Source organism: Gossypium raimondii, chromosome 9, assembly GCF_025698545.1.
Source record: "Gossypium raimondii isolate GPD5lz chromosome 9, ASM2569854v1, whole genome shotgun sequence".
NCBI classification, from domain to species: Eukaryota; Viridiplantae; Streptophyta; class Magnoliopsida; order Malvales; family Malvaceae; genus Gossypium; species Gossypium raimondii.
In genome coordinates this window covers 49,150,846-49,178,617 of record NC_068573.1, presented here as the reverse complement: position 1 = coordinate 49,178,617, position 27,772 = coordinate 49,150,846, and the positions used below count along the sequence as shown (strand labels likewise).

General features: G+C 35.4%; 5 protein-coding genes and 1 pseudogene across 5 annotated transcripts; 3 read left to right on the top strand and 3 right to left on the bottom strand.

The window, feature by feature from the left end:
• Positions 1 to 262: 262 nt before the first annotated feature.
• Positions 263 to 1,912, bottom strand: LOC105797782 (aldehyde oxidase GLOX). Its single transcript, XM_012627706.2, has one exon. It carries the CDS (start codon positions 1,910 to 1,912, stop codon positions 263 to 265), a length of 1,650 nt encoding a protein of 549 aa, XP_012483160.1.
• A 2,028-nt stretch (positions 1,913 to 3,940) lies between these two features.
• LOC105797781 (aldehyde oxidase GLOX) lies at positions 3,941 to 5,841 on the bottom strand. The gene has a single exon (XM_012627704.2). The coding sequence runs from the start codon at positions 5,820 to 5,822 to the stop codon at positions 4,173 to 4,175; it is 1,650 nt and encodes a 549-aa protein (XP_012483158.1). The 5' UTR covers positions 5,823 to 5,841; the 3' UTR covers positions 3,941 to 4,172.
• A 2,782-nt stretch (positions 5,842 to 8,623) lies between these two features.
• On the top strand, positions 8,624 to 10,462 carry LOC105800750 (aldehyde oxidase GLOX). The gene has a single exon (XM_012632047.2). It carries the CDS (start codon positions 8,642 to 8,644, stop codon positions 10,286 to 10,288), a length of 1,647 nt encoding a protein of 548 aa, XP_012487501.2. The 5' UTR covers positions 8,624 to 8,641; the 3' UTR covers positions 10,289 to 10,462.
• Positions 10,463 to 12,268: 1,806 nt separating this feature from the next.
• On the top strand, positions 12,269 to 17,749 carry LOC105800751 (aldehyde oxidase GLOX-like; annotated as a pseudogene).
• Positions 17,750 to 18,985: 1,236 nt separating this feature from the next.
• Positions 18,986 to 23,195, top strand: LOC105800749 (probable histone-arginine methyltransferase 1.3). Its single transcript, XM_012632046.2, has 15 exons — positions 18,986 to 19,334; positions 19,506 to 19,568; positions 19,835 to 19,937; positions 20,026 to 20,169; positions 20,274 to 20,377; positions 20,485 to 20,583; positions 20,682 to 20,751; positions 20,835 to 20,931; positions 21,166 to 21,220; positions 21,791 to 21,874; positions 22,103 to 22,180; positions 22,272 to 22,375; positions 22,458 to 22,630; positions 22,706 to 22,857; positions 22,945 to 23,195. Exons 1-15 carry the CDS (start codon positions 19,134 to 19,136, stop codon positions 23,026 to 23,028), a joined length of 1,611 nt encoding a protein of 536 aa, XP_012487500.1. The 5' UTR covers positions 18,986 to 19,133; the 3' UTR covers positions 23,029 to 23,195.
• LOC105800747 (translocase of chloroplast 159, chloroplastic) lies at positions 23,186 to 27,019 on the bottom strand. Its single transcript, XM_012632044.2, has one exon. The coding sequence runs from the start codon at positions 26,830 to 26,832 to the stop codon at positions 23,365 to 23,367; it is 3,468 nt and encodes a 1,155-aa protein (XP_012487498.1). The 5' UTR covers positions 26,833 to 27,019; the 3' UTR covers positions 23,186 to 23,364.
• Between the last annotated feature and the right edge of the window lie 753 nt (positions 27,020 to 27,772).

Genomic DNA, 27,772 nt, shown 5'->3' with positions numbered 1-27,772 from the left:
ATTTACCCAATTTTTAATTAAAATTAATAACAACAAAATCCTCTTTTTATTGAACCATCTTTATATTTTGAAGAATAATACAAAAAATTTACATATTGATTACATCATCAAATCCTTTAAATACATACAAAGCACCAACATTCTTTTTTTCTGGTCTTACAAGTAAACTTGGATCAATCAGCCCCTCTAGCATAAACCAGAGACCTTACTTTTGGAAATTTTAATGAATGTTTGTAATTTTTTTTTCATGTTTCGTTTAGTTTTAATGCAACCTGACCCAAATGCCTTGACTTGGAATGCCTTGATGAACCACAAACAATAGATAAAATCCTGACGGAGCTACATTCCCTGACCGCGGCGTCGTTGCTTCGACATTGTACGTCGAGTTACCCACCACTGTCACTTTTTCGTTCCCTAGAACAAGCAACCTTTGATTCATGGAGAACGAATGCGTGTTGAAAGCTGGTGCAAACATTGTCACCAACACCGAGCTTTCATCCACTTTGTCGCTATTAATCACCACTTGGATAGTATATTTCTTCCGGTATCGGATCACTGACATCGACTTAGGAGCAATGATAGTTGGTCGCAGCTTGTCGAATTTAGCGTCCAAGTATGTTGGCGAGAATGCCTCTAAGCTTAGTTCGGTCGGGAAAAGTACGCCGGTGAAGTTGTAAAACGCTTGGGGATTGCTTCCACCGACTAAAACTCTTCCATCACGAAGTAAAGCCGCCGTGGAGTGGTACATACGAGGGATGGTGGTCGGGTTTTGGACCTCGAACCGTGAGCCGATATTGTTATCAGGTTGGTACAAGATCGGACTCAAAACTGGGTCCCGACCCTGTTCCCATCCCGCCGTCCCGGAATCGGCGCCGTTGATGAGCAAAACGTTGCCATTTGGAAGCAATATCATGTCACCCATGACTCTAGCTAAAGGCATAGTCTCCATGACCCATTCTGGATTCGGGTCGGTTATTTTAATCCGAGCGCATGTATTCAAGGCAGCCATGAAAGTACCTTTTAAAGATTGAAGGTAGGATCCTTTAGGAGCACCACCACATACTAGAACTTCAGCTTCAATGGCTGCATCTTTCAAGTTCTTTAATGGAAGCAAAACGGCCGAACCAGTGCTCGGATAGCTTCGAGGTTCACCGTCGGGGATCATAGGATACTTTTTGACAACAATGTTGTTCACATAATCGAACAAAATAGCATGATTGTTGGCGAAAATAAACAAGTTTCCATCAACGTTGAGGAAAACGAAGGGGTAAAGATTGTTCTCGATTCCTTTGTCGTTAGTTTCCGATAAGAAAGGCAAGTTGATCTTATTAGCGACGATGTTTTTAGGGATGAACTCGTAGTTAAACTGTCCTCGACCACCAATGATGATTTGTCTCTCGTCGGGTAATATATGGTTACTTGCATACCATCTTTTGGCCGTCAATCCATTTGGTATTTCATTCCAATCGCATGTCCTGCATGGGCTAAAAACCCTGACCCAACGTTCACCGTCGTTGAAACCGCCGGTTTGGAACAAGTTACCATCGGGCATGATGGCACCTGAAGAGCACCAAACATCGGTTTGGACCGTGAGAGGCCGAAATTTATTGGCAAAAACATCGTACTCTACCGAATGAGCAGTGCAATCCACTTGGAGAGCTGTGTCGGTCGGGTCATTGCGGCATTTTCCGTTCGGTAACGATAGATTTGATGGTCCAAAATCGGTTCTATCGAACATTATCACACGATCGTTCCTAAGAAGTTGCATGTGCATGGCGGAGATTCCGATACTTTTTTGCAAGATTTGCCAACTGCCATCGACAGCGGAGGTGAGGGTACGGCGGGTGGGCAATGATGCAAATAGAAGCTGAAGAAGAAGAAAGGTTGAGAAAATAAACGAAGGAAGTGCCATTTTTGCTTTGATGGGGTATTGATGATCAGATGTGTTTCAATTTGGTGTGCTTTGGGAAGGAGGGAATGCCATTTTCCTAAATTTTAATTGAAGTTTTTATGTTTGACATTCTTTTCATATAAAAAAGTTTTAAACAATCATTCTTTTATTTTTTAAATTATCATAATCTTTTATTCTCATTGTTTATTATATAAATAATTCTTGGATGTATTATTAGTGGATAAATAAAAATTCTGGAGATGTATGCATAATTCATACTATATTATAAAATATATATTGTAGTGTACATTTATGAAATAAAATCATGACAACTATTTAATTTTAGGAATTTCTTAAATTTTCTTTTATCGAAGTTCAATGTTGCAGGTTGATAGTTTGTCATAAATAATTGCCATCCACACATTGTTGACAAAATTTTATAATTTAAAAATAAACGACGTGTGCATAAATAATTAAAATGTTGGGGAATAGTCTTTTGTATTTTCTCGTTCTAAAATACATATACTTTTATATGTGTCTCGTCTTAGAATTCAATTATTATATTTTAATTAGAATCGCAAATGCATGTAGATAAGTTGTAGCAACGAACAAATCACACATAAGATAGGAGTTGATTGCATAAGTCTGGTTATATTTCAATTTTAATTCCTTACATTTTATTTCGAGATAATTCTAATTTTATTTCATATTAATAAGAATTTGCATCTCAATATTAAATATAAAATGTAACATACTTGGAGAAAATAAGAGATTAGAAGTATGCATTGAATGAGATAAGAGTTTGACTGTTCACCAAACATTCTTTTGCCTAACTATATAATTGGTTTCCCTCTACATTTTGCTGAAGCTACATATACATGCATGACTATTTTATGAACCCAAATATTTAAATCAAAAAGAATTTTAGCTGGTAAACCAACCCAATCAATCCGATGAATTGATGCTATATTAGTAAATTATAAATATCTGAAAATTAAAATATAATTTTATTAAAATATCAATTATATTAATTAAACTAAAACCACCGCTTCATTCAAGTCAACAATTAAATCTATTTTATATTATTCTTTTACCCAAATCATTATTTGGTATAAATAAATAATTTATATAAAACATTCTACACTCAAACCCTTATCTCATTCAATAATTTATATAAAGTTTTATTTTGTTTGATCAAGTTTAGTTAATTATTTATTATTCATTATTATATAAGGATTGATTTATACAATTTAATTTTTTTTATTAAATTGACATCACTACTTAATAAATTCTAAATAATAAATTAACACGATTATTTCATAAATTTGAATGAATGCTTTTCACTGTGTTCTTCGTTTCATTTTGATTAGAACTAGTACAACTTGACCCAAATGCTTTGATGAACCATAAACATTGAATAAAACCCCGAAGGGGCTACATTCGCCGACCTCGGCATCTTTGCTTCAACGTTGTACGTCGAGTTACTCACCGCCGTCACTTTGTCGTTCTCGAGAACAAACAACCTTTGATTCATGGAGAACGAATGCGTGTTGAAAGCTGGTGCAAACATTGTTATCGACATCAAGCTTTCATCCACTTTTTCGCTATTAATCACCACTTGAATTGTATATTCTTTTCGGTTTCGGATCCCAGACATCGATAGAAGCAACGATGGTTGGTCACAGCTTGTCGAATTTAGCATCCAAGTATGCGGCGAGAATGCCTCTAAACTTAGTTCGGTTGGGAAAAGCACGCCGGTGAAATTGTAAAACGCGTGGGGATTGCTTCCGCCTACTAAAGTTTTATAATTTCATCAACGGCCTCACCGGTAGGGTACTGTTTCTAGTCAATTTGTTCATTGCTCATCGAACCACACTGTCCTTTGAAATTTCAATATTGGTGGTGGCTCCGTGGTCATTTGCTCATTGTTTTTGGCTCTTTTTTATCATTGCTACTGTATTAAAAAAGAGGTGAAAGTGCATACCACCTGTATATTAAAGGGATCGGATTCAACACTCTATTATTTATCCAATTTTTAATTAAAATTAATAACAACAAAATCCTCCTTTTATTGAACCATCTTTATATTTTGAAGAATAATACAAAAAAATTACATATTGGTTACATCATCAAATCCTTTAAATACAAACAAAGCACCAACATTCTTTTTTCTGGTCTTACAAGTGAACTTGGATCAATCAACCCCTCTGGCACAAATCACTAACCTTATTTTTGCAGATTTTAATGAATGTTTGTATTTTTTTTCATGTTTTGTTTAGTCTTAATGCAACCTGACCCAAATGCCTTGACTTGGAATGCCTTGATGAACCACAAACAATAGATAAAATCCTGACGGCGCTAGATTCCCCGACTTTGGCGTCGTTGCTTCAACATTGTACATCGAGTTACCCACCGCTGTCACTTTTTCGTTTCCGAGAACAAGCAACCTTTGATTCATGGAGAACGAATGCGTGTTGAAAGCTGGTGCAAACATTGTCACCGACACCGAGCTTTCATCCACTTTGTTGCTGTTAATCACCACTTGGATCGTATATTTCTTCCGGTATCGAATCCCTGACATCGACTTAGAAGCAATGATAGTTGGTCGCAGCTTGTCGAATTTAGCGTCCAAGTACGCCGGCGAGAATGCCTCTAAGCTTAGTTCGGTCGGGAAAAGTACGCCGGTGAAGTTGTAAAACGCGTGGGGATTGCTTCCACCGACTAAAACTCTTCCATCACGAAGTAAAGCCGCCGTGGAATGGTACATACGAGGGATGGTGGTCGGGTTTTGGACCTCGAACCGTGAGCCGATATTGTTGTCAGGTTGGTACAAGACCGGACTCAAAACTGGGTCCCGACCCTGTTCCCATCCCGCCGTCCCGGAACCGGCGCCGTTGATGAGCAAAATGTTGCCGTTTGGAAGCAATATCATGTCACCCATGACTCTAGCTAAAGGCATAGTCTCCATGACCCATTCTGGATTCGGGTCGGTTATTTTAATCCGAGCGCATGTATTCAAGGCAGCCATGAAAGTACCTTTTAAAGATTGAAGGTAGGATCCTTTAGGAGCACCACCACATACTAGAACTTCAGCTTCAATGGCTGCAGCTTTCAAGTTCTTTAATGGAAGCAAAACGGCCGAACCAGTGCTCGGATAGCTTCGAGGTTCACCGCCGGGGATCATAGGATACTTTTTGACAACAATGTTGTTCACATAATCAAACAAAATAGCACGATTGTTGGCGAAAATAAACAAGTTTCCATCAACGTTGAGGAAAACGAAGGGGTAAAGATTGTTCTCGATTCCTTTGTCGTTAGTTTCCGATAAGAAAGGCAAGTTGATCTTAGTAGTGACAATGTTTTTAGGGATGAACTCGTAGTTAAACTGTCCTCGACCACCAACGATGATTTGTCTCCCATCGGGCAATATATGGTTACTTGCATACCACCTTTTAGCCGTCAATCCATTTGGTATTTCATTCCAATCGCACGTCCTGCATGGGCTAAAAACCCTGACTCGACGTTCACCATCGTTGAAACCGCCGGTTTGGAACAAATTACCATCGGGCATGATGGCACCCGAAGAGCACCAAACATCGGTTTGGACAGTGAGAGCACGGAATTTATTGGCGAAAACATCGTACTCGACTGAATGAGCTGTGCAATCCACTTGGAGAGCCGTGTCAGTCGGGTCATTGCGACATTTCCCTGTTGGTAGTGGCAAATTAGATGGTCCAAAATCGGTTCTATCAAACATAATCACGCGGTCGTTCCTAAGGAGTTGCATGTGCATGGCGGAGATTCCAATGCTTTTTTGCAAGAGCTGCCAACTACCGTCAGCGGCGGAAGTGAGGGTGCGATGGTGGGGCAGTGATGCAAAGAGAAGCTGAAGAAGAAGAAGGATAGAAAAGATGAATGAAGGAGCTGCCATTTTTGCTTTGATGGGGAATTGCAAGTTTTTGGCTGATGATGAAATGTATTTCAATCTGTTCCTATTTATAAGTGCTTTGTGAAGGTAGGAAAGCCAGTTTGAAAAATTTTAATGTAAGTTTTTATGTTTGGCATTATGACATGTTAGATTCCTTTCATATAATAATCATTCATTTTAATTAACATGTCCGTTATTTTTTGGATTATTAAACTAAATTATCATAATCTTGTGTTATATGAGTTGGTCAGTGCATCAATCCAAAATCTTGGGATCCTTTGCGTAATCCACACTATATTATATTATAAAATATATAATGTAATGTATTTATGAAATAAAATCATGAAAATTATAGTTAAATTATGCTGACGGATAATCACTCAATTTTATCAAAAAATATTAAGGAATTTGTTAAGAAATTGGGTCAATGGCTTTTTATTTTGGATTGAAGTTCAATGTTTTGTCGATGGTTTTTGTCATAAATAATTGCAATCGACACGTTGTTGACAAAATCATAAAAATAAACAAACGACGTGCCAAGGAAAAAAAAAGTATTATTGGTTACTCCATATTCTTTGGTATTTTCTTGTTCTAAGTTATCGGGACAACAAAGGTATATATATATATATAATTTTTATATTTAAATTTAAAATTTAAGATTTATATTATCATAATTTTACTTTATATCAAACATGGTTAATTATATGTTGGGGTTAAAATATTAATCTGGAATTTTTAAATACACTTATTATGTTAATCTAGATTTTATTCCAAGATAAATTTAAATATATTTTAGTTTTCAATACGTTAAATTTCAATACATCAAACACGAATTATTTATAATTTGTTGTTAGTGAAACGAAATAAGAGATTACAACATTCCAAGATTCTATGCATTGAATGAGATAAGAGTTTCTCACCAAACATTCTTTTGTTTCCTCTCCATTTTTCTCACGTACATGAGTAGGGATTAATTATTTTGTCAACCCAAATATTTAAAACATAGAATTTTAGTTGATAAACCAACCAAATAAATATTCCATGAAGATATTAAGATGAATTGAGTAGATGTACCCAAATTTTTTAAAATTAAATAATTTTTGAGTTTAAATCTCGCAATTATTTTTATATTGAGGTTTGAATTTTTAGTGTAATATTTCTTTAAAACCTTAAATTTCAGTCTTAATATAAAAACAATTTTCAAGTTCAAACCTTAATATAGGAATAATTGACAATTTTAGAGACTAATTTGTAGGTGTGCAAAAAATTCTAAATCGAAGTGAACCCAACCGAAAAACAGAATTTTATTTATTTATTCCGTTTTTAAGTTTAATCTATTTTTATATTTAATTTAATTGGTTTATTTAACGTTTTAACATTTTAAGGCTAAAAGCCCATAGCACATCTCATTGATAATCTATACAATTTTAAAAGTTTAAATCCAGTTCGTATTCAACTACTTAATCTCTTTAAGAATATTTTTGTTTTGGTTGGTTTATCTTTTAATATTTCGGTTGACAAAAATAATTAATTTTAAATTATTCATCACAAACCATGAATATATATTGAAAATGTTTTGACATATATTCCATTTCAGTCCCATTTGGTTTATAGATAAGATTCTAATAAATTTTACTCGTAATATTTACACAGAGATTTGTTATTATAGTACACAACATTAATGTTATGCTTAATTTAATTGTCATCAATTGCGAAATCGATAAGAAATTAAATTGTTCCGAATTTTTTTAGACAAACCAATTGATGCAATTTCAAAATGAAGAAGGACCGGAGAGATATTTTTAACATTCTGCATTCTAGAAACCCAAACTTGTGGGAGACAACCAACGTGAGGAAAACAAATAACGTTTGGTCAGAACTACAAAGTCAAACCCTTATCTCATTCAATTTAAAGAATCTTGGAATGTCCTTAACTCTTATTTTGTTTCATTAACATTACTTAATTGATCTACACAGTGTTTGAATTAGGTAAAAATGACAAAATCGAAATTTTAAAATAGAAAAGGGTTAAAATATATTATTATTTATAAATTTAAAATTTAGTTCTTATTATTATTATTTCTTAAAATTAAAATCTTTTAATTCGATCAAGAATAAACAGATGGGAGAAAGGAAATAAATATTGTTAGTCCGAATATTTTAAACAAGAAATATATAAGAGAATATTGAGTACCAAACATTTTAAGTATTCATGAACCACGAAAACTGTAGTTTTCTTTATCATTTTCATTTGCACGTCTTTTATTTATTTATATAAATTGTGAGGGCAATTATTTATGAGAAACTAAGAATTGAGAAGGTTCATGTCCCAAATCCCTAATATATTTGATCCACAATAAGAAATTAAATCGCATAAATTTACTATATAATAATTATCATAATTTTATTTATTTATTTTTCGACAATTATGTTTAAATTGAAAAATAAATTGGACAAAAAATCATACGATGAATTGCACATCAAAATATTATTATAATCTAATTTAATAATCTAAAAATAAAAAATTTATGTTTTATACAATATTAAAAATAAAGATGAGAATAATATAATACAAACTCATACTAAACACAAAAATTTTAACCACCAACTCATTCAAATTACTACATAAAAAGTGTTACTCAAAATTATTGTTTTTTTATATGAAAAGAATCTAATCATATCATAATGTCAAACATAAAACTTTAATTAATTAATTTTTTTAAAAATTGTATTCCCTCCTTCACAAAGCACTTATAAATAGAACCAAATTGAAACACAATTCATCATCAGCCAAAAAATTACAATACCCCATCAAAGCAAAAATGGCATCTCCTTCATTTATTTTCTCAATCCTTCTTCTTCACCTTCTCTTTGCATCATTGCCCAGCCACCGTACCCTCACTTTCGCCGCTGATGGTAGTTGGCAACTCTTGCAAAAAAGTGTCGGAATCTCTGCCATGCACATGCAACTCCTTAGGAACGACCGTGTGATAATGTTCGATAGAACCGATTTTGGACCGTCGAATCTATTGTTACCGAATGGGAAATGCCGCAATGACCCAACTGACACGGCTCTCCAAGTGGATTGCACTGCTCATTCGGTAGAGTATGATGTTTTTGCCAATAAATTCCGAGCTCTCACAGTCCAAACCGATGTTTGGTGCTCTTCAGGTGCCATCATGCCTGATGGTAACTTGTTTCAAACCGGCGGTTTCAATGACGGCGAACGTCGGGTCAGGGTTTTCAGCCCATGCAGGACATGTGATTGGAATGAAATACCAAATGGATTGACGGCCAAAAGATGGTATGCAAGTAACCATATATTGCCCGATGGGAGACAAATCATCGTTGGTGGTCGAGGACAGTTTAACTACGAGTTTATCCCTAAAAACATCGTCTCTAATAAGATCAACTTGCCTTTCTTATCGGAAACTAACGACAAAGGAATCGAGAACAATCTTTACCCCTTTGTTTTCCTCAACGTCGATGGAAACTTGTTTATTTTCGCCAACAATCGGGCTATTTTGTTCGATTATGTGAACAACATAGTTGTCAAAAAGTATCCGATGATCCCCGGTGGCGAACCTCGAAGCTATCCGAGCACTGGTTCAGCCGTTTTGCTTCCGTTGAAGAACTTGAAAGCTGCAGCCATTGAAGCTGAAGTTCTAGTATGTGGTGGTGCTCCTAAAGGATCCTACCTTCAATCTTTAAAAGGTACTTTCATGGCTGCCTTGAATACATGCGCTCGGATTAAAATAACCGACCCGAATCCAGAATGGGTCATGGAGACTATGCCTTTAGCTAGAGTCATGGGTGACATGATATTGCTTCCAAACGGCAATGTTTTGCTCATCAACGGCGCCGGTTCCGGGATGGCGGGATGGGAACAGGGTCGGGACCCAGTTTTGAGTCCGGTCTTATACCAACCTGATAACAATATCGGCTCACGGTTCGAGGTTCAAAACCCGACCACCACCCCTCGTATGTACCATTCCACAGTGGCTTTACTTCGTGACGGAAGAGTTTTAGTCGGCGGAAGCAATCCCCACGCGTTTTACAACTTCACCGGCGTACTTTTCCCGACCGAACTAAGCTTAGAGGCATTCTCGCCGGCGTACTTGGACGCTAAATTCGACAAGATGCGACCAACTATCATTGCTCCTAAGTCGATGTCAGGGATTCGATACCGGAAGAAATATACGATCCAAGTGGTGATTAACAGCGACAAAGTGGATGAAAGCTCGGTGTCGGTGACAATGTTTGCACCAGCTTTCAACACGCATTCGTTCTCCATGAATCAAAGGTTGCTTGTTCTCGGAAACGAAAAAGTGACAGCGGTGGGTAACTCGATATACAACATTGAAGCAACGACGCCAAAGTCGGGGAATCTAGCGCCGTCAGGATTTTATCTATTGTTTGTGGTTCATCAAGGCATTCCAAGTCAAGGCATTTGGGTCAGGTTGCATTAAGACTAAACAAAACATGAAAAAAAATACAAACATTCATTAAAATCTGCAAAAATAAGGTTAGTGATTTGTGCTTAAAAGGGATATTTGATCCAAGTTCACTTGTAAGCCCAAAACACATGGTGCTTTGTATGTATCTAAAGGTGGTTCAATAAAGAAGGATTTTGTTGTCTTTAATTATTTTAGTCGGTTTGCTATTATAAACAAATCAAACAAAACCGGATGGATTAATTTTTTAAAATAGTTTAAGATTATAAATAAAAATATTTAAAAATCCAAAAACATGAAAGATATATTTAAAAAATCATGAAAATAAACCGAAACATAATGAGAAATTAATTTCTTTTCAATTCACAATTTTATATTAATTGAGCATAAACTCGATTGAAAAGAAGAAGATAAATAAGCTAAATTTATAAAACAATATTAGTATACTATTAGGGTTATATGGATAATTTAATTTTTTAAAGAATAAAATAAAAAGAATCACCCTCTTACTTTTAATCAAAACTATTATGGGACTCGGTTTTACGTATTTAAGGTTGAAAGATAACTTTATTTATGTAATCTCAAAATTTTAACCAATAATTATAATTATTTCTAAAGATATAATTATCATAATTTCTATTATACTTCAATGTAAATTTAATAATATGATAGAAAATAAAAAAATATGTTCGTCAGTTCAAACTCGTGTTTATATATATAAGATTACAAATGATTGTAAAGATAATTGCATTTTGGCCTTCAAACACTTAAAAATTTATTGGGTTGGTTTATCAAGTAAAAATTCTCTGTTTTAAATATTTAGGTTGAGAAATAGAATCTCTTATTTCCTTATAAATTTAAATTCATGCATTTGCGATTAATATTTTTTATTTATATTGCATCATCAACAAAATACTTTAGTAGATGAGATATGTCGGAATATTTTAAAACAAGAAAATACAAAAGAATATTCCCAAACATTTTAGTTGTCGATGAACCACAATTTCCACGTCCTTTATTTTTCTTTATATATATAATTTTGTCAACTAAGTGTCGATGGCAACAAACTATGAACATAAAACTGATGGAATTAGCTTTTAAATATTTGAGGTTGACAAGCATAAATATTAATCCTCGTGGGAAATATAGAGTCTTATTCAATGGATAGAATCTTGGAATGTTCATTATTTTATAATAATTATAATTAATATTGTTTTTTAACTCAATACCACGGATATATCTAATCCAATAAAATTTATGTTAATTTTATTTTATTTTTAAAATTTTAGATCAATATTTTAATTCCAATATATAGCTATCTTGATTAAATAATTATATCATAAAAGTAAATTAGTATAAGAATTAAATCTTATATATTTGTCGTCCAAATATTTTTAAAAGACGAAAATACAAAAGCATATTGAGTAACCAATATTCTCAAGCATTTTAATTAATTGTTCATGAACCATTTTATTTTTATTTATTTATATGATTTTGTTTACAATGTGTCGATTGCAATTATGTATGACAAACTATCAACAAAACATTGAACTTCCATCCCAAAAAAAGCCATCCACCCAATTTCTTATCAAATTCTTTAATATTCTTAACCCTTTTAATTTTTTGATAATTTTCATGATTTCATTTCATAAAAACATTACAGTATTAATTACGAAAAGATGTCAAGATTTTGGATGCATCAAGTAACCACTTATATAATAAACAATGGACAACAAAATGAGGGGTTACAAAACATGAGATAGAATTCCCTCAAAATAAAACAAAAACCCAATCCCAATTGCAGGAAATGTTATTTCAATTTTTTTGTACATCTAATCATATCATAATGGTAAACATAAAAACCTTAATTAAAAAATAAAATTGGGCTTCCCTCCTTCACAAAGCACTTATATATAGGACCAAACTCAGACACTTTTCATCATCACCCAAAGTAAATCAATACAATAACCCATCAAAGCAAAAATGGGAGCTCCTTCATTTATGTTCTCTACCCTTCTTCAGCTTCTCTTTGCATCATTGCCCCACCACTGCACCCTCACCTACACCGCCGGCGGTACTTGGCAGCTCCTGCAAAAAAGTATAGGAATCTCTGCCATGCACATGCAACTTCTTAGGAATGACCGTGTCATTATGTTCGATAGGACAGATTTCGGGCCGTCGAATTTGTCATTATCGAACAGAAAATGCCGAAATGACCCAACCGACACGGTGCTCCAAGTGGATTGCACAGCTCATTCAGTGGAGTACAATGTTTTTGCCAATAAATTCCGGGCTCTCACGGTCCAAACCGATGTTTGGTGCTCTTCAGGCGTCATCATGCCCAACGGTAACTTGTTCCAAACTGCGATTTTAATGACGGCGAACGTCGGGTCAGGGTTTTCAGCCCATGCAGGACGTGTGATTTGAATGAAATACCAAATGGGTTGACAGTAAAAAGATGGTATGCAATCAACCATATCTTGCCAGATGGGAGACAAATCATCGTCAGCGGTCGAGGGCAGTGTAACTACGAGTTCATCCCTAAAAACATTGTCGCTAATAAGATCAACTTGCCTTTCTTGTTAGAAACTAAAGACAAAGGAATTGAGAACGATCTTTACCCATTTGTTTTCCTCAACTTTGATGGAAACTTATTTATTTTCGCCAACAATCAAGCTACTTTGTTCGATTATGAGAAAAACATTGTTGTCAAAAAGTATCTGATGATCCCCGACGGCGAACCTCGAAGTTATCCGAGCATTGGTCCGGCCGTTTTGCTTCCGTTGAAGAACTTGAAAGCTTCTGCCATTGAAGCTGAAGTTCTAGTATGTGGTGGTGCTCTTAAAGGATCCTACCTTCAATCTTTAAAAGGTACTTTCTTGGCTGTCTTGGATACATGTGCTCGGATCAAAATAACCGACTCGAATCTAGAATGGGTCATGGAGACTATGCCTTTTAGCTAGAGTCATGGGTGACATGATATTGCTTCCAAACGGCAACGTCTTGCTTATCAACGGCACAGGGCCTGAGACGGCAGGATGGGAACAAGGTCGGGACCCAGTTATGAGTTCGATCTTGTACCGACCCGACAACGATATTAGCTCATGGTTCGAGGTTCAAAACCCAACCACCATCCCTCGTATGTACCATTCAACGGTGGCATTACTTCGTGACGGAAGAGTTTTAGTCAGTAGAAGCAATCCCCATACATTTTACAACTTTACCGGTGTGCTTTTTCCGACCAAACTAAACTTAGAGACATTCTCACCGGCGTACTTAGATGCTAAATTTGAAAACCTACGATCTACCATCATTGCTCCTAAGTCGATGTCAGGGATTTGATACTGGAAGAAATATACAATCCAAGTGGCGATTAACAACGACAAAGTGGATGAAAGCTCGGTGTCGGTAACAATGTTTGCACTAGCTTTCAACACGCATTCGTTCTCCATGAATCAAAGGTTGCTTGTTCTCGAGAACGATAAAGTGACAACAGTGGTAACTCGACGTACAATGTTGAAGCAACAATGCCGCGGTCGTGGAATATAGCACCATCGGGATTTTATCTATTGTTCGTGGTTTATCAAGGCATTCCTAGTCAAGGCATTTGGGTCAGGTTGCGCCAATACTAAAAGAAACAAAGAACATAGTGAAAAATATTCATTCAAATTGATGATAGTAAGGTATGTGATTAGTGCTTAAAAGGGTTGATTCATCAAAATTCACTTGTTAAACCAAGAAATAAAGTTTGTGCTTTTAATTATTTGTAAAGATTTGATGATTTAATGTGTAAATTTCTTTCGATTATCAATAAAAAATTATTTTATTTTCGTTAATAGTTGAGTTAATTTTAGTTAGAGATACATCTATAGTCGGGTCGGTTTGAATTCATCAAGACTCATGTATGATAGTAATTTCAAATGGTAAATGGAAAAGTTCATGAGATAGTTATGAAATTAGCATATAGAGTTATTAAACAATTTACTAAAATATTCAAGTGAAAAAAATAGTACACGGACTAAATTAAATAATGACTAAAAAGAAATTATTTGATTTGAATTTTGACATGTCCTTGAAATTTGACTAAAAACAATTTAGTCTCTCTACTAAGTTAAATTTTGAGATTTGTTCCTTAGTTTATACTTTAATTTAATGTAATTTGGTCCATCTAAGTTCAAATGGTTAACAACTTTGGTTAAAGTAATAAATTAATTTTTTTTATCATTCGATCAAATGGTTGATGTTGTAATGGGCCTATTTTGCCCGGGCCCAAGATAAATAAAATCCAAAAATATATAAATTAAAAGTCCAAATTACAAAACAAAACATCAGGCCCAAGACTAATATGGCCCAAAACAACCAAAAAACCCTAGCCCACAACACATAAACAAAATTTTCAGAGAAAAAAACCCTAGTTGCAGCCGCGCCACTGCTCTCGTGCCACGTCAGCGAGCCTTGTCCCGAGGCCTGACACTCCTCCTCTGTCGGCCTTGCACCAAAATGGCAAGGGTCAGCCTTTCAATGTCCGTTGACTTCGCCAATGACTGCAAAAAAGATAAAGAAAGGAAAACATGATAGAAACAACAGCAGAAACAGTAATAAACCAAAAGCAAAACAGTGTATCAGTGGCTATAAAGGCCACGAAAAAATATTGTAATGGACACGAAGATTTACAAAAAAAAAAAAGCAATAAAAAAACAGAATATCAAACTTCAAAAGGTGATTTTTTAGACTTTCATTTTTTTATTTATTTTAGAAATATACAAATCAAATAAAAAAAAACACAAATTTTTTACCTTGATCGTCGTCACTTCACCCTCCGTTCTAGAATATCGATGGACCCTTGGGGGTTCGCGTAATGGTCGCAACAGAAGTGGGTAGAAACAAGGGGTTCTTTTGTTTCTTTTTGAATTTTGGGGGCTTTTTGGGCATTTCAAAACCAGATCTGGGTTCTACTCAAAAAAAGGGACAAAAATGAGGTCTTGGCATTTTCTTGCCACCGTGGACGGTGGAGCCGTCGCCGGTGACCGGCGACCGGTGCGGCAGTGGTTTGTCGGAGCTATGGCCGGCAGAAGGGATTTTGAGAAAAAAAGAGGATGTAAGATGGGCGGTTGGTCAGATCTAGTATGGATTGTACATGGACGGTAGTTGGAGTCGACGGCTCCCTTAGGTTCCCCCATCTGGGATCCCTGGGGAAGAGGATCAAGTTGGCCCTTACGAACGGCTTGTTGCACTATTTCCCTTCAACCCTTTGAGCGAAATGTGACAAAAAGGAAGGAAAATCCATGGACAAACCCCATCGTCTCCACCCCATAAGAACTTCGAGATCAAGCCAATGACACCTTCGGTATCCAAGGGTCGCGGACCGACCATAAAACCCTGTTCAATAAGTGGAATGCATTACGATAGCAGAAACAGTAATAAACCAAAAGCAAAATAATGTATCAGTGGCTATAAAAGCCACAAAAACAGATTGTAATGGACACGAAGATTTACAAAAAAAGAGCAATAAAAAACAGAATATCAAACTTCAAGAGGTGATTTTTTAGACTTTATTTTTTTATTTATTTTGGGCATTTCAAACCCAGATTTGGTTTCTACTTGAAAAAAGGGACAAAAACGGGGTCTTGGAGTTTTTCGACAACTATGGACGACGGGACGTCGCCAGTGACAGGCGGCAAGTGCGGCGGCAGTTCGCCGGAGCTATGGCCGGCCAAAAGGGATTTTGAGAAAAAAAAAGAGATTTTTTTTTAAAGCAAATGGCTGAAATGATTTTTTTTTTAAATAACTTATATAACCATAGTAAAACGGCTGAGTGAACCAAACGCTCAAAACTATGTCATTTTGGGGGGCCAACCCAAAATCTGACCCGCGTGTTTTAAATAGAAATGTGCTATTTTCTGCTTCAATCCTTCCACCTTTTTTACACTTTTCAATCTAGCCCTATCCACTTTTTATATATTCAAAATATTTTCGCATAATTTTATTTTCGTTTCATTTCGGTCCATTACGAAACGAATCACTCTAAGGACTGGGAATACTTTCCCATTTAGTCCTCATCCCTTTGCGTGCATTTTATTTAGGCCCTAATTCCTTTTTTTTCTTTTTAGATTTGGCCATTCAATTTTATTTCATTTTTAATTTGATCCCTCGACTCGCCAAAGGAAACAACGACCATAAGGACAAGGATATTTTCCCTTTCAGTCCCCATTCGTTTTAGCGCGTTGTATTTTGATCCTTGTTAGCCTTTTTTTATTTACAATTTGTACCCTTTAATTTCACTTAAATTTCAATTAAATCCTTTATTTATATAATTTCGCCTTGTACTAATTTTTTTATTATTTGTTTATTTACCTATTTATTATTATTGCCTTGTTTTTATTTAAAATTCAAACTATCCATATTTGTTTTATATATATTCATTTATTTATTATTCTTTACTTTTAAATACCTAAATTTAATCTTATTTATATTAGCTTTATCTATTTATCTATTTACTTATTATTCTATTACCTTTTAAATACTTAAATTGAATGTTATTTATATGTGTTTTATCTATTTATTTGTTTTTCTTTTACTTTTAAACGTTTAAATTTGATGTTATTTATTATTTATTTTATCTATTTATTTACTATTCTTTTACTTCTTTTTATATTTTAATTGGATACTATTTATACTCCATTTTCATTAAGCACCTTTCATTTTCATTTTTATTTTTTATTTTGAGCCACTTTATTTATTTTGTTGTTAATGCCACAAATTAATTTTTTATTATTGCCATGTTCATATTATTATTATCATAGTATTTATCCATTTATTTGTTATTTATCATTCTAATATAATTGCTACCCATATAATCATTTTAAACTACCTCATTATTGTTATATCATACATTAGGCTTAAGTACCTATTCATTTGTATATTATGCCCGAATAAGCTAAAATGCTCGTCTCTATAAGTATCATGTTCGTTTTTTGCATGATGGATAAGAAGGAAAATTTTTAAACCGAAACGACATTCATTATTTTTGGAATTAAAAAAGTAGTGTTCCCAACTTACGGAATATGTCTTTTTTCTAAAATTGAGATAATCGAATATATTTTAAAATTGAGATAATCGCTGGCATACTTGGATGCTAAATTTGACAACCTGCGACCGTCCATTATTGCTCCTAAGTCAATGTCGGGGATTCGATACCGGAAGAAATATATGATCCAAGTGGCGATGAACAGCAACAAAGTGGATGAAAGCTCGATGTCGGTAACAATGTTTGCACCAGCTTTCAACACGCATTCGTTCTCCATGAATCAAAGGTTGCTTATTCTCGGGAATGATGTGACAGCAGTGGGTAACTCGACGTACAATGTTGAAGCAACAACGCCACGACCGGGGACTGTAGCGCTGTCGGGATTCTATCTATTGTTTGTGGTTCATCAAGGCATTCCAAGTCAAGGTATTTGGGTCAAATTGTACTAATACGAAATGAAACGAAGAACACAATAAAAAAAAAAACATTCTTTCAAATTCATGAAATAAGGTTTATGATTTGTGATTATAAGGGTGGATTGATCAAAGTTCATTTGTTAGACCAGGAAAACAAGTTCCTGTTTTTAATTATTTGTAAAGATTTTATCTTTAATGTGTAAACTTCTTTTAATTATAAAAAATTGTTTTCCTTAATAGTATTTGTTTTAGTTAGAGATAAAATTATATAATTTGTAAATATTGAGAATTAATTTTTTAGGATTAAGATTAAAATGATATAATTTATAAATATTGAGAGTTAAAGTTTTATCATGCCAATTTTAAATTTTGTCGTTAATTGGTGTAAACAAAAGACAAAATTGAATAGTTAAATGATCATTTTGTAAATTTTCATAATCGGGTGCAATAAGAAAATGTACTTATAGTTGGGTTATTTTTAACACGTTAGGTTGAAACTGTTTTTGTATTGGTGTGAAACTAGTACTTTTAAATTTTTAATTAACCATTTTTTAAAATTGAACCATTTTTAAAATGTCTAATAGAATTAACCCTAAAATTTTTATTACTGAAACATCACTTCCAAAACCCAATTTAAAGCAAAAGAGAGTTAATTGCACCCAACAAATCAGAAATGGAGGGTTAATTGCACTCAACATCACCGAAGTACGGCCCAAATTTTAAATATACCAATATTATAATGTTATAATTTAATTTTGAGGGGAAAAATTGAACTTTAAATGAAAACTCGAATTATGTTTAGCATATTTAAGTTACATGAATCAAAATTGTTTAACAAGTGTGCACTTGATGTATTAGCCACTTGGATATGAGGTGTCAGCAAAAATAGATGGTGGCATTAAAAATCACGTAAATTTTATTTTTAATTATTGAACTATGGAAAACTATAAAATAGTTACTCGATTATTTAATTTTATCTTTATTGGTCACTAATAGAGTAACTTTTAAAATTAATATAATAACAATTTTAACTCTTAACATTTATATATTGTGTCAATTTAATCTTAATTTTAAAAAATTTAAACCTCAATGTTTACATTTTATATTATTTAATAACTAGACCGTCAAAAAGACTTGATTAATATAATACTGATACTTTGATAACTCAATTAAAATCTTTTGAAATTATAATACAGGGACTTCTCACGAAATTAACCCTTAAAACAGCTTTTATTCTGTCTCCTCAATAAATCAGCTTAAAGCTACTGTTTTTGTTCTTTCTCTCACTAGGTGGCGGCTCCCTATCTCTCTCTCTAAATTTGTTTCCTTTATTTGACAAAAACCCTAATTTGGAATATATTTTGACAGGTTTCTAGTTCTCTTTCTTTGTTTTTGTACATTAATAACAATAATAATAATGGAGGTTTTAGCTGGGCAAAAACACAAACACTTGGAGTTCACTTTAGTGGCAGTTTCTGAACTGTCTTCTTCATCGGTTCCTCCTTCGTCTACGCCAGTGATTGCTCGGTTCAGTGTTGATAGTGGAGTAGCGGAGCTTCGATTTCGCCAAGATTCAGGATTTATCGATGGCTTCAACGTCAATCTGGGAACCGCTCAGGTAAGAAATAGAGGGTTGTTTGGTTCTTGAGGAAAAAAATGAAAATGGAAAGCCACTGCTAAGGTAAAGAAAGGGGTAATAAATATTGGGTAGATTCCTCTTTTTTTGCTTTGGCATTGAAGTGGTGTGTGTAGTATGGTTGAGGTTCATCTTTTTTTATTGTTTTTTCAGCTCTTCAAGTTGGGACCTCTTAAATCGCTTTGCATTTCAGGAAGTTCTGATAGTAACAAAGAGGTATTAATTATCATTTCAACTGTTGCATTGTATTTATGAAAAATTGAAATCAATGGAAAGAATGCTTATGATTTCATTATTTTAATTTCTTGCACTTTTTATACTGTTTTTGGGGTTTTTGGTGAAATGCTGGTTACTGGCTACATGTGGCTGCTTCTTTCTGCTTATTGCTGGATTTTTGCATTTGGGATTTTGCATGTATATATGTTTGTGTGTGTGTACATGTGTATATATGTATGTTTATTTATGTATTTCTTTTGAATCAGAAATCATATGCACGGGGAGTAACAATCCTGTTTAGAAATGAGGAAGAGAGCAGGGACTTCCATTCTGCATTTGAGCAATGGCAGAATGAAGATGTTACTCAAGGTTCTAATTTTTGAAACGGATCATGCTGAAAATTTGATTGCTGTATAGGCTTTCGTTTGATCCTTATTCTCTTTTCATCATGATACAGGAACGCATTTACCAAACGGAGCCATTTCTGATGTTAAGAGCAAGTTTGATAATAAAATCGAATCATCTTCTGCTAAAATGTATTTCCATTATTACGGACAGTTGCTACATCAGCAAAATATGTTACAGGATTATGTGAGGACAGGTTATATCACGGAGCTGAATTTCATTGTTTCCTTTGATTTTATGTTACAGATTCACTTACAATTTTTATTCCTTTGATTATTATTTAACTTTTTTTTTCTCTAGGAACCTATTATGCTGCTGTAATTGAGAACCGTGCAGATTTTACGGGTAAGGTGGTGGTTGACGTTGGTGCCGGTAGTGGTATTTTAGCGTTATTTGCTGCACAGGTATTCTTAACCATTTGGTCTGTTTCGACTTTTGACAGCATATTTGCTATTACTTTTCCTGTGATTTGTAGATTGATGCCCAAATTCCTTATCTTTTTCCCTGTTAGGCTGGTGCAAAGCATGTTTATGCTGTTGAAGCTTCTGAAATGGCAGAATATGCTCGCAAACTTATTGCTGGGAACCCCTCATTAGGGCAGCGGATTACTGTATGTGTTTGTCCTGTCACGTTATCACTATGTTCTGTTATCTCCTTACTGATCTGGTCTCTTATTTGTTCGGTTATAAAATGACATGTGAATTATAGGTAATAAAAGGTAAAGTTGAGGAAGTTGAGTTGCCCGAGAAAGCGGATATTCTGATCTCTGAACCAATGGGTATGTTAATGTGCAAGGCTTTGAAGCTACTTGGTTTTCATTGATGCAAAGATTCTTTGATTATATTTTTTTTTCACTTGCAGGCACCTTATTAGTTAATGAGAGAATGTTGGAATCTTACATAATTGCAAGAGATCGGTTTCTTGTGCCTAAAGGGAAAATGTTTCCTTCAGTAGGAAGGTAAAAGTCACTCCTTTGAATCTTTTTTGTTTCCCAAGTAATCGGGAAAAATGTTCTTTTATCTGTGGATAATAATATCCCTATGGTTTTAGGACTTTCACTTTACTAGTTTTTTTTGCCTTATGGATTTCTTGTTTTCTTGTTAATTTCGTTGATTTGTGTTTTGATCATCAAGCTGTAAAATGCTTAAGGTCTATATCCTCTGGTTAGCCTCATGCTATCTTAATCTTGTAGGATACATATGGCCCCTTTCAGTGATGAATATTTATTTGTTGAAATTGCAAATAAGGTATGTATTTGACAATGTCTTATTGAAGTGATATCTGCATCTTGGTAAAAGTACCATGGAGGCCCTTGTACTAAGAGTTGGATTGCATTTTGTCCCTCTACTCAAAAAATGGACAAATTGGTCCTTGTACATTAAATCAAAGAGCAAATTGGTCTTTCTATTGAAAATTTCATCCATATCTATTGTTAAAAACTGGCTTATGTCCGTTTGAATGAGGTAACTGCCTGGTTATTTTGTCATCTATGTTGGTTTTTAACGGTAGAAATGGATGAAGATTTTAACAAAAAATGACTAATTTGCTCTTTGACCTAACATATAGGGACTAATTTGCCCATTTTTTGAGTAAAGGGGGCAAAACACAATCTGACTTCTAATATAGAAGCCTCCATGGTACTTTTACCCTGCATCTTTAATATATTCCTTTGTATTTTATAAAACATGCAACTCATGGTGTTCCAAATCCGTTCTGCATTCTTATATTTGCCATCAATTTTCCCGTACTGTTCCGTTTAATTTTGTATTATATCTATGTTTTTCTGTTCCTCCCTGCTAACCCTGAAAAACTTGCAGGCTCTTTTTTGGCAGCAACAAAACTATTATGGTGTAGATCTCACAGCGTTACACGGGTCTGCATTCCAGGGATACTTCTCTCAGGTTTGTTTTATACACTATCACATGCATCTGTAGACTGAAAATGTGACACTTACAGAGAACCGCCAGTAGAATGCAATGTTTACATTGGTTTTTGTCTCAATACTTGTCTATAAAATTTCTTCGGCAGTTGTCATACTGGTCTTCTTTTGATTTTTTTTTGGTTGCTCCATTGATGTTGCATTCTGTTTTGACCAAATTGTAATGAAATGCCTTTTGCTTTCATATCAGCCTGTGGTAGATGCTTTTGATCCTAGATTATTGGTGTCTCCTCCAATGTCCCATGTAATTGACTTCAATGAAGCAAAGGTATTAGCAAGCCATTGACTTGTGCCTCTCTCTTCTAGTAAATTTCGTGGCATATTCCTTGAATCAAAGTTTTGTTTCGTTTTTTTGGCAGGAAGAGGACTTGTATGAAATAGACATTCCATTGAAATTCTTAGCATCTGTTGGGACTAGAGTGCATGGATTGGCCTGTTGGTTTGATGTCCTGTTTAATGGAAGGTAAATATTTTCAAATTTTTGCATTTTCATCGGTTTTTTGTTTACATTCAATCTTACCACCATTGAAATGCTTTACCGATAGCACCGTGCAAAGATGGCTTACAACCGCCCCTGGTGCTCCTACAACCCACTGGTACCAGATACGATGTGTTCTTTCTCAGCCAATTTATGTAATGGCTGGGCAAGAAATTACTGGCCGACTTCACATGGTTGCCCATAACGCTCAAAGTTATACCATATATGTAACATTGTCAGGTTGGTTTTGAGTTTGTTTTCGTGTTTCTAATTTGTGGTTGTGCTTCTAATGTGGAAATGAATCCATTCTTATAGCTAAAATGTGGGGTCCCGGGGCTGAACAAGGAGGAATTATTCAGTCCTCATCATGCAAACTCGATCTCAAGGAACCTTATTACAGAATGTCACAGCCTCAACCCTACACAACTGCACAAGACCAACAACCGCACCAGCTACTGCAGCCTCAGGTATCCGCTTATTATCGTCACATGCCATCTTGAACATTGCTATTCAGAAACAAATCAAATGGTAATTATCGGTTTGTGTTTTAATAGGATATACCGATCCACACCGATGACTTAGAGGAACCCAAGTTGCTGCAGCAGCCATTAGAAAATTCGGGAGCTCAGCTCCAGTAAGTGATTTGAATTTCAGAGACAACAATGATTCTAACATAAAATTTTGCTTTCGATCCCTGTAAAGTAGAATCAACATTATTCATTATTATTGAGTGGCTATTTGGGATCTTTTAGACAGTTTATTTTTTAGACAAAATAATGTTCATTTTTTAGACAGTTTCGAGGAATTCGAACTTTATCTTATTAGAATTCAATCCTTAAAAGCTTGAGCCTGAACTCGGCTAGATAAATTAAGAACACCCTGCCAAGTTGCTAAAACAAATTAAAATTGCTAAATACTAATCAAAATTTAGCACCATTGAAGTTCGGAGTGGAAGAACCCCTATTATGAAAATGCTAATATGCAGAACTTTTAGAATCAGAGCCGGGATAGACCATTCTAAAAATGGAGGCTGCAATTGGAAGAAAAGAAACCAGTGCTATACGTAATTGATCTGAGCTGCTTGTTTTGATATTGATTTGTCCGCTCTGCTTGTTGTTCAATCCGACACGAACAGTCATTGAAGACCTATGTCCGATAGGGAATTGAGACTGCAAGTTAGCCATTAGACCCAGGTCTCGCCTCCATTTCACCAAAGACAGTCCAAATGTGGTCTGGTTTTGCTCAACAGGAAAGTCCTTATCCTTTAGCCGGAATTCAATGTTAGCTCCATATGCCGTATCACCTTGGCATCTCATAGCCCCAGCAGTTCCAGCCAAAAGCAAGCGTTTGCTTACTGCAATCTGATCTTCAATCTTGAGTCCGGTAGCCACATTTTCACCTAGGAAAGTAACCAATAAACCAGCAGTTGTTCGGTTTATTTCAAAATTTCTAAATTTCGTTTCGCCCCTGAAGATGTAAGCAAGCTGTTTTCCGACAGTTTGGACGTCGAGTCCTGCCATGGTAGATACATTCTCTCCATGTTTAGTACAGACTGAAGAATCCAAATGGATATTGAATTCTCTTTTATCCTTTGTGATTTGAACAACAAATGCCCCCGGATAATAACCCGCTATAGCAAGACTTCTTTCGAGGCTAACACCGTCATACCCGATATCATGATCCCAAGGCTGTGAGTCCAAAACAGGTCTACTGAGAAGCTGTGAAGCAGAATCCAGAAACCGGTACCGATAAGTAGGGTTGTCTCCATCGAACGAAGGAGGGAGGACCATGTCAGGCAAAGGGACCGGTATAGTAGCTGGATCGCCTTCTTCCTCATTTCCATCATCTCCGATATAACCATTATTATCATCACCATCTTTCCCTTTCTTCTTGATTTCCCTCATTCTTTTTACCTCCTCTCTCCATTGTTTCTTTTGCAGTAGCTTAACACGATAATCATACTCCTCGTAGTAAGCTTTTCTCTCTTCTTTGCTAAGTTTATCAACCTCAGATCTCTTTAGAGGCTTGAATGGTGGAAGCTGGTCATATTCATCATTATCTTCTTCATCGGAATATGTCCAGCCTCCCAACTCGGTATCCAAGTCAACATCCTCACTGCCTTCAGTGTTAGGTAGTTTCAGGTGAGATCGGGATTGCAACAGAGAAGACAGCAAATAAGCTAGAGGTGGGGAACGAAGTCGGAAGCCAAAAAGCTTCTGGTGATCAAATTGTTCTCGTGGTTTCGACAATGAACTTGCTTCAGATAAGATCTTCACCGAATAGCACAAGAGTAGCAACTGTGACATCCAACTTTGCCCATTTGGAAGCAAAATTTCTCCATTTCCGTCTCTAGGACATGATGGATGGTTCTCAACGAGAGCCACAGGATGCATCATACTCGGATTCATTAGACGCAGATCGCCAACTGCTTGGCTGATAGCTCGATGAATCACATGAGACCGTTGAGCAACAAAGACCTCAAAACTTAGGGGTTCCCCCATCGGCCCCTCTGGGGAAGCAGATGCAGCATGAGTAAGAGTCACAATGGCATTTTGCCATATTGATGAACCGAGAGAATCCGTGAGAGACTTCAATAATAGAAAATCAGTATGATCTTTGTCATGCGCGTCTAAACGATCAACATAAAGAACAACATCGGGTGGGAACTTCCTTATGAACCTCTTTATCGAGGCTAATACTTTGCGATTAGTACCTTCGTCCGTCACGGGAGATTGAAGACCAGGTGTATCCAAGATTCTCATCTTAACTCCATAAACTGTTCCAACAATCTCCTTCACAGAGGTTGTGGCCGGTTGAAAAGCATCTATTCTCAATTTTTGCTCGCACAAAATGGAATTAATGCTTGCACTCTTTCCCACTCCAGTTTTGCCAAGAACCACAATGTTCAAAGAAAAGTCCAAGTCATCTTTGCCTTCTGCTTCAAGCTGCGTTGCAGCTCTCTTGGCTGATTCAAGGGTGAATTCTCGACTGAAAAGACTACCTGCAGCAATGGCCAGTCGGTACAGCACCTGCGCCACCATTGGATCAGCGTGAGAATGACCTAGTCTCTGTACAAGTCTCAAGAACTTCACTCTTAGTTGTTGCAACTTTTCAAATCTATGCTTATCTTCATGACTTAAATTTCCCTTCGATGCATTGTCAACCACATTTGATGGTGGAATAACTTTCGAAGATTGCAACAAGGAACCTGAATGAGCAGACCCGTCGAGAGGGAATACCTTAGAGCCATCTGGGGAAGTGATTGTGAGGCCAGCACCACCTGATTCAGCACCTGCTGCAGCTTTCAAAAGAGCAGCCAATGTAGCAGAATTGAGTAGCTCTTTTGCTTCTTCATATTCACTCTCAGCTTCCTCTTCTTCATCCGAATCTACGACAATCTGTTGACTCACCGTCTCTAACCGAGCCTCCGAATCTACCTCATTCGCTACTTGTTCGGTCATTTCAGAGCTCCCGAAAATCAGTTGCACAAGATCATCATCCGAAAGGAAACCTTTCTCACCAACACCCTTAGCTATATCTTCTACTCCTGGTTGAACATTGTGGTCTACAATCGACATAGGAGCCAAGACTTCAACCAAGTCGGTATCACTTGATTCTTTCATATCAGACACAAAAACCTCGTCACTGGTTTCCACCACAGGTTGAGAATCACTAATCGTAACCGAACCAGTCTCTTCTATCTCATCACTGTTTCTGTGCACCGATTCGACCCTCTCCTTACCCAGAGTTTCCATTGGAATGCTTTTATCAACAGAAGGCTCACCATCCTCATCATCTTTTTGGCTCTCTTCTAAACTAAGCCCCTTATCTTCACCTACAAAATCTTCCAAACCACCATTCTCAACCTCTGAATTAACCAATGGCTGTTCTTCATCTTCATCTTCTTCACCTTCAACCCCTGTAGCCATGTTCACTCTAGGTGAACTTTCAACACTACCAGGAACCTTAACCACCCCAGAAAACCCAGCATCTTCATCACTAGGTATTTCATCAAACACTTCATCATCCATTGACACCTGAGCAACAGGAACAGCAACACCACCGCTCTCTTCCTCATCCGCCATTGAAGTCTCCAAGCTATCCAAATCATCATCATCTTTGTTAGCTACATAAATTTTGTACCTTTCACTAACCCCACCATTATTTTCACCACCCAATTCAATTCCCTCATCTGGGTCTCCATCTAAAGGCCTATCCTTCTCTGAACCAGTCTCGAACTCCTCATTACCACTCAAAAAACCCTCTTCAGAACCCCCTAACTCACTGTTATTCTCATAACTATTGACACTACTCCCGCCAACAGTACTTGCAGTTTCAAGTTCATATTCAGAATCAGAATCAAGAGTTAAAGGAGCTCGAATAAGTAAAGAACCTGTTGAAGATGATGGGGTCTCTGTTTCTGGCATTGTTGTTGAGTCCATGGCTGCTAAAAGAGATAATGAAGCGAAAAACAAAGGAGCCTTTTAAATTAGTTTATTGCTTGTGTCTTGGGGTGTGGGCACTGATGATGAATATGATTAGACAACGGATTTTGAGACAGACTTTTAGGGTTATATGTTTTTTGTTTTGTTTTGTAACGATGATGTTTATGTTTTTTGTGTTTTAGTTGGAAACTGGTAGGGTTTTAGGTTTGAATTATTATCTGTGTGGCGTGGAAACTGCCCAACCGTGTTAGAACAGACAAAATATTTATGAATATATGGTATATGGATAATATAAGAAATAATGGTTGATATAATTTCTAATTTCATTCTATACTTAAGAAACAATAATTGGTTCTTTTAAATAACATATTTGAGTATAATAGATAGAAATAGGGGTGAAGTCAAAATTTTATATTTGAAATTTTGTAGGAGCCAATATAAAATTTTACCATAGATTTATAAAATTTAAGATAAAAACATATCAAAATTCAAATCAAAAGGGGAAAGAGCTTTGTGATTATTAAATATTAGAGGGTTTTATATAATTACAAAATAGTTATATTAAAATTAAAACAAAATTTGAATGCTTAATTATGATTTTAGCCTATTTTTATAATATTATTATTGGGTCTAAATTGATAACTATTAAGATGATAACATAGATTTAAAAGAAAATTTAAACATTTTGTTAAGATTTTTAAATTTATTATTGGTTAACCATTATTAATTGAAATTTGATGCGATCATGATGTACAATCTAATAATAATATTCGAGCTTCAAGTTATAGCCTATCGGTTAAATAGCTTGTGTTCAAATCATAGTTGTGCAAAAAAATATATTTAAGCTTAATATATTATTTTTCCAATTAAATCTCAACTCGATTGATATAATCATTGTTGACAATGCATGAGGAAATTTGAGTCTCAGCTTGGTTGA